Source organism: Lactuca serriola, chromosome 3 (genome assembly GCF_051521515.1).
Source record: "Lactuca serriola cultivar US96UC23 chromosome 3, Lser_US96UC23_V15, whole genome shotgun sequence".
NCBI classification, from domain to species: Eukaryota; Viridiplantae; Streptophyta; class Magnoliopsida; order Asterales; family Asteraceae; genus Lactuca; species Lactuca serriola.
Genome location: NC_136410.1, coordinates 244,039,375 through 244,051,623, shown reverse-complemented (window position 1 = coordinate 244,051,623; position 12,249 = coordinate 244,039,375). Strand labels below are relative to the sequence as shown.

Below are 12,249 nucleotides of genomic sequence, written 5' to 3'. Positions count from 1 at the left end.
GTCTTACTGCTTTCAGTTTCACTCAATGTTTTAAAATCCGGTTTTTTAATTGAACCGGTCGGGTGACGTTTTCCGGTTCAACCGGTTTAACCAATTCAACCGGACGGTTAAACCGGTTCTATATTTTTATATGTTTTTTATTAATCTTGCATACATTGATTGCAAAACTTGTCATCTTTTTAGTATTACAAACGTAAATAGAATCCAACATATAAAAACAATCATTATAGAAGTCAAAATCAAACAAAGAAGTCCAAAACAAACACAAAAATCCAAGAATGTTCGGTTCAACCCGATCCATTCTGGTTCAATTCAGCCGGTTGAACCAGTTTTTTATCAAAACCGTCCGGTTCAATCCGGTCAGGAAATCATTATAAAACCGGTCCAAATTGAACCGTCCTCACCTCCGGTTCCCGGTTCGACCGGTTCAACCGGCCGGTTCGAACCAGTTTTTAAAACACTGGTTTCACTACACGTAAACAAATAACAAATTTATTGAAGTAGAACGAAACGCAGAATACCCCTAGTTAGAAACAAACCTTCGTAATTTTCGTTAAAGTCGACCTATATTTAACAATTACCAAAGAGCTCTAGTTTCTCTTCTTCTCTGCTCCGACATCACAAGTGATATCGTCATCTTCAGACTCGTCGTTATCGGCCATATCATCTGAACCATGGATGTGAAACTTTATGAGGTAAATCGAAAGTAAATGTAGATCCACAATGTTCTTTACTCGATACAGTCAGATGTCCTCCCATCAGCTCAACCTGCGATAAATCACGATTTACACGGATTTTAGGTCAAAACCAATTTCGTTCTCACATTCCGATTTCGATTCCGAATCCAGAATCATTACCAGTTGTTTGCAGATCGCTAAACCTAATCCAGTCCCATCGTATTTCCTAGCTGTATCTGCACTGGCTTGCGTGTATTTTTTGAATAAATTCGGCAATGCAGTTTCTGACATCGATCAAATCGATGAATGAAATATTGTAGTTAACATGAAGCTACGAAAATGAGAAATTAGGAATTTGAAAGGTACCTGGTATTCCGATTCCTGTATCTTTAACATCACAGCGTATCCAGACTACCGTTTCATGCGATTGAGGATCATTCTCCTCATGCCGATTGTCTTTTGCTGAGATCGATGAGTCATCTGTGTTTATCTTCTTCGGTTCATGTTGAGGATATGGATCTGATATTACATATAGATTTATCTCGACCTTCCCTTGGTGAGTAAACTTAATAGCATTGCTGCACAAAATTCATGAGTTTAGAATTTGTTGTGTATGGACCATTTTGACCTGCTTAGAAATACCTGATCAAGTTGGTAAGAATCTGTCGGATCCAAAGAACATCACCAATAATCTGAAATTGTTTAACAAATGTTAACATAAATGTTTTCTTTTTATAGCAAGTTGTATCGATAGTAGAGATTAAACCTCCAATGGGACATCATCTGCTACGTGTCCTTCCAAAATCAGCTTCTTTTTCAATGATGCAGTAGCAGTTTGAAGAACATCATTGATTACTTCTCTAGGCCTGAATTTTGTAGTTTCCAGCTTCATAACTCCTGAAAATAATCTAAACTTTTAAATAATACACAGTATAAACATCAGTCTATTAAAAAAAATACAAATTATAAAGGGATGAAAAATAACCTGACTCGCCTTTGGAATGGTCAAGAATGTCATTTATAAGTTGAAGAACTAAATCAGTAGAAGATAACATAACATCCAAGAGTTGTTTTTGATCCTTATCGAGTTTTGTAGTTGATAAAATCTCTGCCAAGCTAACAACCCCGGATAATGGACATCTTATCTCATGTGACATGGTTGCCAACATTTGTTTCGCTCTCATGGTTTCCTCTAAAAGAAATTGATTTAGGCAAAATGTTCGATAATACTTTTTCATATATAGAAAAAATTTTAAGGTTTAAGAGAAAGAAAAGTTACCAACCTGTAATATTAATGGTTTTATTAAGTTCTTCCTCTTTAGCCTTCTGCACAGCTATTTCTTCCCGGAGTTTTGCCATCTTTTCTCTCCTTCTAACCTGTCACATGATAAATATATATATATATATATATATATATATATATATATATATATATATATATATATTAGAAGTGACTGAGTACAAGAAATAGCGTATCCTACTTTCATTACTTTGAAAATCTATCAAATTATAAAAGTGAATTGGGTAGATTTTTCAAAGCACAATGTTGTAATAAGAAAAGATAAAAGTAGGATGCTATAATAGACCAAACAAAGAACGTACCTGATCAGTGATGTCCATGCCCATGTAATTAACACCGATTGTTTCTCCATCTTTGCTGAAAACAGGTTCAACATATAATAAAAATGTTTTGTCACCAAATAATTCGTTTTCAAAAGTAATTTCTCTTTTTGCTGGTAATCCTCTTTCAAGAACTTCTCTTTTGAAGTCTTGGGATTCCTTTACACCACCACCTTTGAATATTTCCTCATCTGTTTTCCCGATTATATCCTGTGCATAGTATTAGGAACAAAAAAGACATGGTTCAAAAATCTATGAACTTACAACAAACAATAAATTTGAGTTTATAAAATTTGATGATGATCGTATTACCTCTTCTTGTAAACTTGGAAAATGATTATAAATGAAGCGATATCGCAACTCATTGTCCTGAGATATGACAATCATAATGTAAAAAGGGCAAAAAAGGAAAAAAAGAAAAAGGGTTTGCTTGAAATCAAATTACCTGATGGCCAATAACAACGGGTGCATTTTGAAGAACAAAATGTAAAAAATTATCAGATCTTTTCAAGATCTGGGACAGTTCTTCAACAGGTGATGATTGTTTTTCAAGATTCTCAATGCTTTCCTCCAACTTCTCCAAAAGAATATGCTCTCTCTCAACACTTTCTTCCAACAATTTTCCCAAATGCAATGCCTTTTGCTTCCAATATATAACTGTATCATATTCAGCATCTATTTCTACCCGTTTTTCTTCAGCAATAACATCATTTATTTTCTCGGGTACATCTTGAAAATTTTCATAACCTTCATCCAGCACAGAAACCGGACATTTATCACCTTCAAAACGATGTTGTTCAAAGATATCTAAATTTTTAAGCTTAACTTCATATTGTTGTTTTCTCAAGTTTTCAAGCTCTTCCCTCAAAAGTCTCACAGCATTTTCTTGTTTATATTCCCAGTTTTTTACCAGGTAAGCTAACTGTGAGGACCCCTTTTCACTGTAACTTGTGAGTTCTACTAACCTTGCGAAGTCAACTATACTAGGCTCTTCAGTGAAGGCAATATCCTCTAACATATCTTCATGGAGTCCTGGTTTTTCTACACTGAACTTTTTTCCAGCTTCATTAATGTCTTCAGGCCACGTTGAAGAGAGGACTTCAACCTCTGTATCTTCAACATGATCATCCTCCATCTCGTTCACCGTTTTAGAACAATAATAATAATGCAAAAAGTATTGATGTCTGTTTACTTTGAAGAAATTGTGATTTTGAGCATCAATGAAGTCTATACGCAACTAACAAAATGTTTCTGCAGATCGAAATTTATGAAATTAAGATCGAGAGAAGTTTGTCAACAGAAGGGGAAAATGTAATTGGAGAAGCATAATACATACCATTGACGTGATCCACAAATTTGAAATGAAAGATACCATTTAGATCAGAAAAGCGAAAGAAGTTGAGATTGGGGAAAAGAAAATCCATCTGATTCATGTCATCCTGTTAGCCTCTGTAACTCCCTTTTTTCACTGTAGATCTGGAAAGTATCTTAGAAGTCTTCAGTCAATGAATAAACAAAACAAAAACAAGTTTACTTAATTCAAATAATCAGATAGAGAGAGAATGTGGAGAGACAAACCATGTGAGAGGGAAAGAAAAACTATTGTGGGAGAGCAGAGACGAGTGGAAGCTCAAAAGGCCATGTGCATTTGAAAACAATTTATATATATAGTATATAAGGTGACACACAATACTGAATTGAATGATAGGTTTTTATATTGTCGAGAAATTTATTATTGTTTATTCGAGAATCTATCACAGACATTTATACTAAGACATTGTTCATTCATCGTTTACATAGACACAAACAGAGACACTCAAAACCCCTACACTCAGTGGCGAGTTTATGGCTTTATGCATGCCTAAGGTGGGTCACATGACCCACCAAATTTTATACTAAATAATACTAGTAATAGAAATTCTATACCAAGACATTGAGGTTTTTTAAGGACCTATTTTGAGAGAGAGAGAGAGAGAGAGAGAGAGAGAGAGAGAGAGAGAGAGAGAGAGAGAGAGAGAGAGAGAGAGAGAGAGAGAGAGAGAGAGAGAGAGAGAGAGAGAGAGAGAGAGAGAGAGAGAGAGAGAGAGAGAGAGAGAGAGAGAGAGAGACTCAATTGTTGAAACATAGATGAAGCAATGGAACAGAATTCAAATTATTTAGGAATAATAGGTTTTTTCTATTTAAGTTTCCAATTCCATTACCGTTATTATTTTGAGTTATAATAAAAACAAACATATATCTTATTTATTGACTTTTGCTGCTTTGGGGGAACCCACGCATAAATCATCTCCAATTTGATTGTGAATTTATATCCGTTTTGTTAATTTCTTTTTTATTTTTATTTACTTTTAAATATATTTTCATATCATTTTTTCTTTAAAGAAAAACCTTTACTCACATATATATTTTTTTATTACTGAGTGTTAGATATGTGAATAATAATTAACAAATCAGCTTTATTTTAAATTTAAGTTGATTTTAATAAAAAAAATTAAGATTGATCGGTTTGGGCTCGGTCCTCTCACCATTAGTTTTTATATCTTTGGAATTGGTTATTTTTCTGAGTAAACTCGATTTTTTTCTGTGTGTGTGTGTGTGTGAGAGAGAGAGAGAGAGAGAGAGAGAGATTTTGTTGGTAAAAAAACTCAATTGTTGAAACATAGGTGAAACAATAGAACCAGGATTCAAATTATTTAGGAATAATAGGTTTTTTCTACTTAAGTTTCCAATTCCATTAAGGTTATTATTTTGAGTTATAATAAAAACAAACATATATCTTATTTATTGACTTTTGCTGCTTTGGGGGAACCCACGCATAAATCATCTCCAATTTGATTGTGAATTTATATTCGTTTTGTTAATTTCTTTTTTATTTTTATTTACTTTTAAATATATTTTCATATCATTTTTTCTTTAACGAAAAACCTTTACTCACATATATATTTTTTTATTACTGAGTGTTAGATATGTGAATAATAATTAACAAATCAGCTTTATTTTAAATTTAAGTTGATTTTAATAAAAAAAAATTAAGATTGATCGGTTTGGGCTCGGTCCTCTCACCATTAGTTTTTATATCTGTGGAATTGGTTATTTTTCTGAGTAAACTCGATTTTTTTCTGTGTGTGTGTGTGTGTGAGAGAGAGAGAGAGAGAGAGAGATTTTGTTGGTAAAAAAACTCAATTGTTGAAACATAGGTGAAACAATAGAACCAGGATTCAAATTATTTAGGAATAATAGGTTTTTTCTACTTAAGTTTCCAATTCCATTAAGGTTATTATTTTGAGTTATAATAAAAACAAACATATATCTTATTTATTGACTTTTGCTGCTTTGGGGGAACTCACGCATAAATCATCTCCAATTTGATTGTGAATTTATATTCGTTTTGTTAATTTCTTTTTTATTTTTATTTACTTTTAAATATATTTTCATATCATTTTTTCTTTAAAGAAAAACCTTTACTCACATATATATTTTTTTATTACTGAGTGTTAGATATGTGAATAATAATTAACAAATCAGCTTTATTTTAAATTTAAGTTGATTTTAATAAAAAAAAATTAAGATTGATCGGTTTGGGCTCGGTCCTCTCACCATTAGTTTTTATATCTGTGGAATTGGTTATTTTTCTGAGTAAACTCGATTTTTTTCTGTGTGTGTGTGAGAGAGAGAGAGAGAGAGAGAGAGATTTTGTTGGTAAAAAAACTCAATTGTTGAAACATAGGTGAAACAATAGAACCAGGATTCAAATTATTTAGGAATAATAGGTTTTTTCTACTTAAGTTTCCAATTCCATTAAGGTTATTATTTTGAGTTATAATAAAAACAAACATATATCTTATTTATCGACTTTTGCTGCTTTGGGGAACCCACACATAAATCATCTCCAATTTGATTGTGAATTTATATCCATTTTGTTAATTTCTTTTTTATTTTATTTACTTTCAAATATATTTTCATATCATTTTTTCTTTACAGAAAAACCTTTACTCACATATATTTTTTTTATTACCGACTATTAGATATGTGAATAATAATTAACAAATCAGTTTTATTTTAAATTTAAGTTGATTTTAATAAATAAAAAATTAAGGTTGATCGGTTTGGGCTCAGTCCTCTCACCATTAGTTTTTATACCTGTGGAATTGGTTATTTTTCTGAGTAAACCCGATTTTTTTCTTGTACCGACCCTAGTTGGTGAACCACTTGAATTTCTATTCTAGACTCGCCACTGCCCACACTCCATTCCAATTTAATTCTTTGTGGAGAATATTATGGGTGTTCACGGTCCGGTTTTTTCGGTTTATAGGTCAAACCGGAGCCAAACCGTTACTAACGGTTTTTGTCAAGCAAAACCCAAAGCCGAACCATTGAAAATTTAAAATCGAACCAAACCAAACCGTTACTAACGGTTTGGCTCCGGTTTGGTTTTACGGTTTGGGCTTTTTAGGCCCATTTTAGTCGAGTCCATTAAACTAATTTAGTTAAAAAAAAAATGCACTATCACATGTATTAAAACAGTAAAAATTCTACGTAATATTAAAGCTACAATATTAGAGGTATTAAAACAATAAAAAACTGCACTATTAAAGGTATTAAAACAGTTAAATAAAAAACAGCACCATTTAAGGTATTAAAACATTCAAAATTCTGCCTAATTTAGTAAAAAAAATAAAAAATAAAAAAAACTGCACTGCACTGTTTGTTGAAAATACTGCAATAGTAAAATTGTCAAAAACAGCAAGAAAACTATTAAAAAAAGTTGTCCAAAACAGCAAATAAAAAGCAGTAAATGAAAATATAAAATATTATTCCATTATATCAAATATTATTCTAATACATACATCCTACTAAGCTGTCCAAAACAGCAAAACTGTTATCCAAAAAGCATTATCAGCAAGATCACTTCCAAAATGCTATCCACTTCCAAAATTATATCCAATTCATAAGTTTTTGCTATCCAAAGGGTCAATATTAAAACATCACACCAAAAATTCAATATAAAACCAAGAGAAGAAATGTACCTTTCATTTGATATTGTCAGTGCAAATATTAAGTTTGCTTTCAAAATCTAAAATACAAGTTATATTTTGTTAGAATTTAGAAATAATAAGTAGGAGAAAATATATAACTTTTGAAAATTTAAAACTTACCATTTTCAATTTCATCAAGGTCTTCAATTTCTTTCAACACATCTTCATAACCAACTTTTGCATTTTTGTTAAACACACCCCGAATCCAATTTTGTGTGCATATAAGCGCTTGCACTGTTTTAGGAGAAAGACTACTCCTAAATGAATCCAAAACTCTACTCTCGGTGCTAAATGCGGATTCCAACGCAACTGTGGAAACTGGGAACATCCAAGACATCCCGCGCAATTTTTCCTAAAATCTTATATTTTGCTCCATTTGTCTTCCACCAATCCAACAAGTCAAATGACTCATAACTTGGCTCTTGGTTATCTGAAAAATATCTTTCAAGCTCACTCACTTATCCTGTTTTTTCATCTTCCAAATGTGCCTTATATTTTAGCATACGCTTCTCTTGTATGCTAAGATTCTCATTAACTTTTCTTTTGTTATGATTCTTGTTTGAAGAAGAACTTCTGGCATGCATATGATCTTTTTCCAAATAAAAGTCATAAAGTCGAGTCAAACTGGCCTTTAACTTCTTTTTCAAGTCACATGCAATATCACCAATAGGGTACATTTCTTCCAAACTCTAATTGACACATCTTAACTTGTATCGAGGATCAAGAACAACTGCTACATACAATAAAGGATTCATCTTTTCTGCATTTCCCCAATATTTATCACACTTTGCCTTCATATTCATAGCCATCGAACTCACCCGCCAATCATCACTTTCAATGTATTCATCAATATGGCTATGCAATGAACACATATCATGAAAGTAAGCACTCGAAGTTACATACAAAGACCCCAAAAACCGATTTGTCACTTCATAAAAAACCTTAAGAAAAATCATAAATGCTTGTGCAATATCCCAATCAATATCACTAGGTGGCCCGACTCTAGTGACATCATACTTTTTCTTTGCATCTACTTCATTCAGCAAGCTACTAGGACCCACATTAAAAAACCTTGCATATTGTCCATCTTCTTCCAACCTATTAAATGCTTTTCTATACTTCAAAGCTGACTCCAACATCAAGTAAGTTGAATTCCACCTAGTGGAAACATCTAAACATACAGTTCCAGCAACATTTAACTTTTCTATCTTCACACATTCCTTGAACTTAGCCAACCTTGAAGGTGAGGATCTAACATACCTCACAACATTTCTAATAACTTGAATTGTAGAATCATAATCTTTTAACCCATCACACACAATCAAGTTTAACACATGAGCACAACAACACATATGCAAGTATTGAGCATCTAAAACCGCATGTCCCCAATTTTGTATTTTCTTTTTTTAGAAAGGATATATTTGTATCTTTAGAGCTCGCATTATCCACGGTGATTGTAAAAACCTTCTCAATACCCCATGTAGTTAGACAACTCTCAACCATTTTACCAATTGTGTCACCCTTATGATTCGAAATAACTTCAAAATTCAAAATCCTTTTTTGCAAATTCCATTCTCCATCAATGTAATGGACTGTTAAAACCATATAATTGATGTTTTAACATGAAGTCCATGCATCGTTGTAAGACAAACAGATTGTGAAGATTTTCGTAAAATCTCTTTCAACTTATTCTTTTCATCCACATATAATGATAAGATATCTCTAGCAATTGTAATCCGACTCGATAACTCTAGGTCGGGTCAAACTACACTACAAAAATAACGAAAACCTTCTTTTTCAACAAAGCTAAATGGTAATTCATCAATAATAATCATTTTAGCAAGAGCTTGTTTACCCAATTCCTTTGTAAAACGACCACATTGTAACTTTCCATCCGTACCCTTTCCAACAAAATTTATAGTTGTTTGTTTTTTATCTACTTGACATTTAAGTGGATCAAACTTGCATAACTTTCTCAAATGTTTTGACATAGCACTAGTACCATTCTGACTTGGTTCATACACATAGCTTTTCTTATAGTGAATACATGTGGTGCGTGCTCCTTCAGGTGGAACTGGATCTGGTTTGTTGAAGTGTTTCCAAACAATAGACTGTTTTCATCCCCTTCCTTGGTTCTTATTGTTAGAATAGTGTCTAAGGCTGCAACTATATTAGGCAAGTATTTGACCCAGTTGTGCATGGTCCTTTTGGGTTGCCTTCACCATAGCAACTTGACAGGATGATTTATAATGAGAGAAGGAATATTATTAATATATTATAAGAATAATATAAGGAATAATAATATTGTTGTTTGATTAATATAAGTCATAAATTAATTAAGAATAATATAAGGAATAATAATATTGTTGTTTGATTAATATTGTTGTTTGATTAATATAAGTCATAAACTGTCAAGTGTGTGATAGTTGTACATTGGGTTGTAATTCCTTAAAGATGAGGGGTTGGACGGTTTAAGGACTTTGAATAGGCCTTGAAATCGTCGAAGGCTTATCATGAAGGGATTAGGATTGCTTAGGGCTTAAGTTATCCAATTAGGGTTTAAAGGTGAAACCCTAGGAGCCTTACAAGTATAAATAGACTCATAGGGTTGTAGAAATCGGTACTCTTACTCTTGGAAGAACCCTGGCCGATTTCTATATCCCTCCCCACTCTCTCAAATCATCCTCTTTAGTTGGTGTTTGTGAACCATTAGAGGAGTGACAATTGTGACTCTAAAGCTCCAAGGACAAGAAGATCAAGCAAGTAATTCAAGGTAAACTTATAACTCTGATTTCTTATTGTCATTATGATAGAATAACCATTAGAAGTCTTGGATTCATGCATGAACAATTAGAGAAACCTAGATCCAAGCATTAGGGTTTTGTATGTTCACATAAGAATGTTCATATGGCTAAAACCCAACAGTGGTATCAGAGCCTAGATTGGTTTCTATTGATTTGATGCATTGATTGCTTGTTTATTGCTTGCTAAATTCGAATTTTATCATTCTGCCTGATGAACTCGGCGAGTCCCATGGTGGTACTCGGCGAGTAGGCCTCAACTCGGCGAGTCCATTGTGGTACTCGGCGAGTTCGAGCGTCAGAAAGAGCAAATTTCGGGATTTCTTGTTGTTTATCTATTGGAAACTTACCTTAATCATGTTAGGTCAATATAAATCCGATTTTGAGATATATATGAGTATATTCTTGACCTAATTGAAGATATTTATCAATTAATTAAATATTAATTTCCTTATGTGATAAATGATTAATTATTTTAATTGAATTGGTAAATTGTTTTGCAAGAAATAATTAAATAAATCAAATATGGATAATTATGTGATTTAGCTTATTTGTTATTTGATCCCCTATGTTTTGAAAAGTTTAAAACTTGCCCTCAAGTTTTGAAATTTATATTTTGTGATTAAAAGTTTAATTTAGACAATTTAAATTTCAAACCCTAGAATTTTACAAGTTTAAAATTCAACCCTATACTAATATAATATTACAAGATTCATATATATATATATATATATATATATATATATAATTAAAAATGCTAGTCTTACCGTTAGTAGGCCTCATTTACGAAGTCGGTCTATAAGGTGAGTATAAGGATGCTGCCTATAAAATGGCGCTTAATGGGTGAACACTCTCACCCACCGCTTGCTTGATCGGTGGAGGGTCGTTAGCCGAATGGGTAGGATAGGGCAACTCTCTCTCCTCATTAATAAGTATAATGAACCTATAAAGTAACTACATGTTTTTCAAAAATTCCCAATCCTAGTTACTTTAGGAAAAGTGAATTGATGCAATCCCATGAAATTACACTTTGCACCCTTGCTAAGAAGTTAGTGGAGCGTGTGTGGTTTACTGGCACACTAATTGGTTCTAAGCAAAGGTGGCAAAGGGTGATTCATTTTTTTATCATAGTTCGATGGAGCGTGTGTGGTTTACCGGCACATCGAATAGGTGATTGTTACAATGAAGGCACCATGTGAATTTGCATGGTAATTCACACCCACTTTGTGATCCTCGATATCCCAGTCACAAACGAGAGGGGCATATCGAGATTTAAACATGTCATTGAAAAGTTTCAATGAATCTCATCCAAACCTAGGAATTCTCAATACATTAAGAGCTTAAAGTTAGGTTTTCATGGTGGAGAATTAGTGAATCGTCATTCACTTACCTTCAAATTGTTTGCATGTTAGATTACGGCATCCCTTTTCTAATATGTAAATATTGTTGTTGGATCCTAGCCCTAATTTTCTTATTGGGTAATAATTAGGGATTCAAATTCTAATCTATCTTTGTCCTTTCTATTTGTAGATGTCGAACGCGAACAACGCTGCTGCTAGCTCGTTCACATTGATGAGCCTTTGTCAAAAGGTGACTTTCGATGGGACAAACTTTAGCGAATGGATAAGATACATTCGCACAATTGCTCGCTATGAGGACAAGGAGTATGTCCTCGATGAGAAGCTCGAGAAAATCAACCCTGAAATCGTTACTCTGGCTGAAATCACTGCTTTTGAAACTCATGAGCGTGATACAACGAAGGTACATTACATCATGATAGCCACTATGAACTCCGAATTCCAAAAGTCCTATGAGGACATGTATCCGTACGAAATGCACCAAGACTTGTTGGAGAGATACCACCAAAACGCGAGGCAGGAACGTTACGAGATCTTCACTAACATGATCTCCGCTAAAATGGGTCATGGTGAATCTCTAATCGTGCACCTGCAAAAGATGCAAAGGTATGTCGATCGTCTTCGCAAGTTGAATGTTGACTTTGGGGAAGACTTGACGATCGACATGGTGCTTCACTCCTTGCCTCCGTGTTACAACTAATTTAGGATGACCTACCACATGAACAAAGAAGAGGTCACCCTAAGTAAGCTCCAAGGT

General features: G+C 33.2%; 2 protein-coding genes and 1 long non-coding RNA gene across 3 annotated transcripts; 1 reads left to right on the top strand and 2 right to left on the bottom strand.

Moving 5' to 3' along the window:
- Positions 1-210: 210 nt before the first annotated feature.
- LOC145093811 (histidine kinase 5-like) lies at positions 211-3,432 on the bottom strand. The gene is made up of 10 exons (XM_079032069.1): positions 2,743-3,432; positions 2,610-2,666; positions 2,280-2,507; positions 1,961-2,054; positions 1,663-1,869; positions 1,444-1,574; positions 1,320-1,369; positions 1,044-1,255; positions 858-961; positions 211-768 (listed from the first exon to the last, which is right to left on the bottom strand). Exons 1-10 carry the CDS (start codon positions 3,430-3,432, stop codon positions 664-666), a joined length of 1,878 nt encoding a protein of 625 aa, XP_078888195.1. The 3' UTR covers positions 211-663.
- On the top strand, positions 662-3,684 carry LOC145093812 (uncharacterized). Its single transcript, XR_013703098.1, has 3 exons — positions 662-800; positions 871-1,233; positions 3,555-3,684. It is a non-coding gene; the product is annotated as an uncharacterized LOC145093812 (long non-coding RNA).
- A 4,338-nt stretch (positions 3,685-8,022) lies between these two features.
- On the bottom strand, positions 8,023-9,324 carry LOC145096135 (zinc finger BED domain-containing protein RICESLEEPER 2-like). Its single transcript, XM_079033904.1, has 3 exons — positions 9,123-9,324; positions 8,710-8,925; positions 8,023-8,633 (listed from the first exon to the last, which is right to left on the bottom strand). Exons 1-3 carry the CDS (start codon positions 9,322-9,324, stop codon positions 8,023-8,025), a joined length of 1,029 nt encoding a protein of 342 aa, XP_078890030.1.
- Positions 9,325-12,249: the final 2,925 nt, after the last annotated feature.

Coding starts and splice junctions, on each gene's coding strand:
- LOC145093811 (XM_079032069.1), bottom strand. CDS start 3,432: ATGGAGGATGATCATGTTGAAGATACAGAGGTTGAAGTCCTCTCTTCA. Junction 1,370..1,443: donor CAGATGATGTCCCATTGGAG/GTTTAATCTCTA, acceptor AAACAATTTCAG/ATTATTGGTGATGTTCTTTG. Junction 962..1,043: donor TACAGGAATCGGAATACCAG/GTACCTTTCAAA, acceptor GATCGATGTCAG/AAACTGCATTGCCGAATTTA.
- LOC145096135 (XM_079033904.1), bottom strand. CDS start 9,324: ATGTCAAAACATTTGAGAAAGTTATGCAAGTTTGATCCACTTAAATGT. Junction 8,926..9,122: donor TAGCTTTGTTGAAAAAGAAG/GTTTTCGTTATT, acceptor TGGTTTTAACAG/TCCATTACATTGATGGAGAA. Junction 8,634..8,709: donor TACAAAATTGGGGACATGCG/GTTTTAGATGCT, acceptor ATGGGTTAAAAG/ATTATGATTCTACAATTCAA.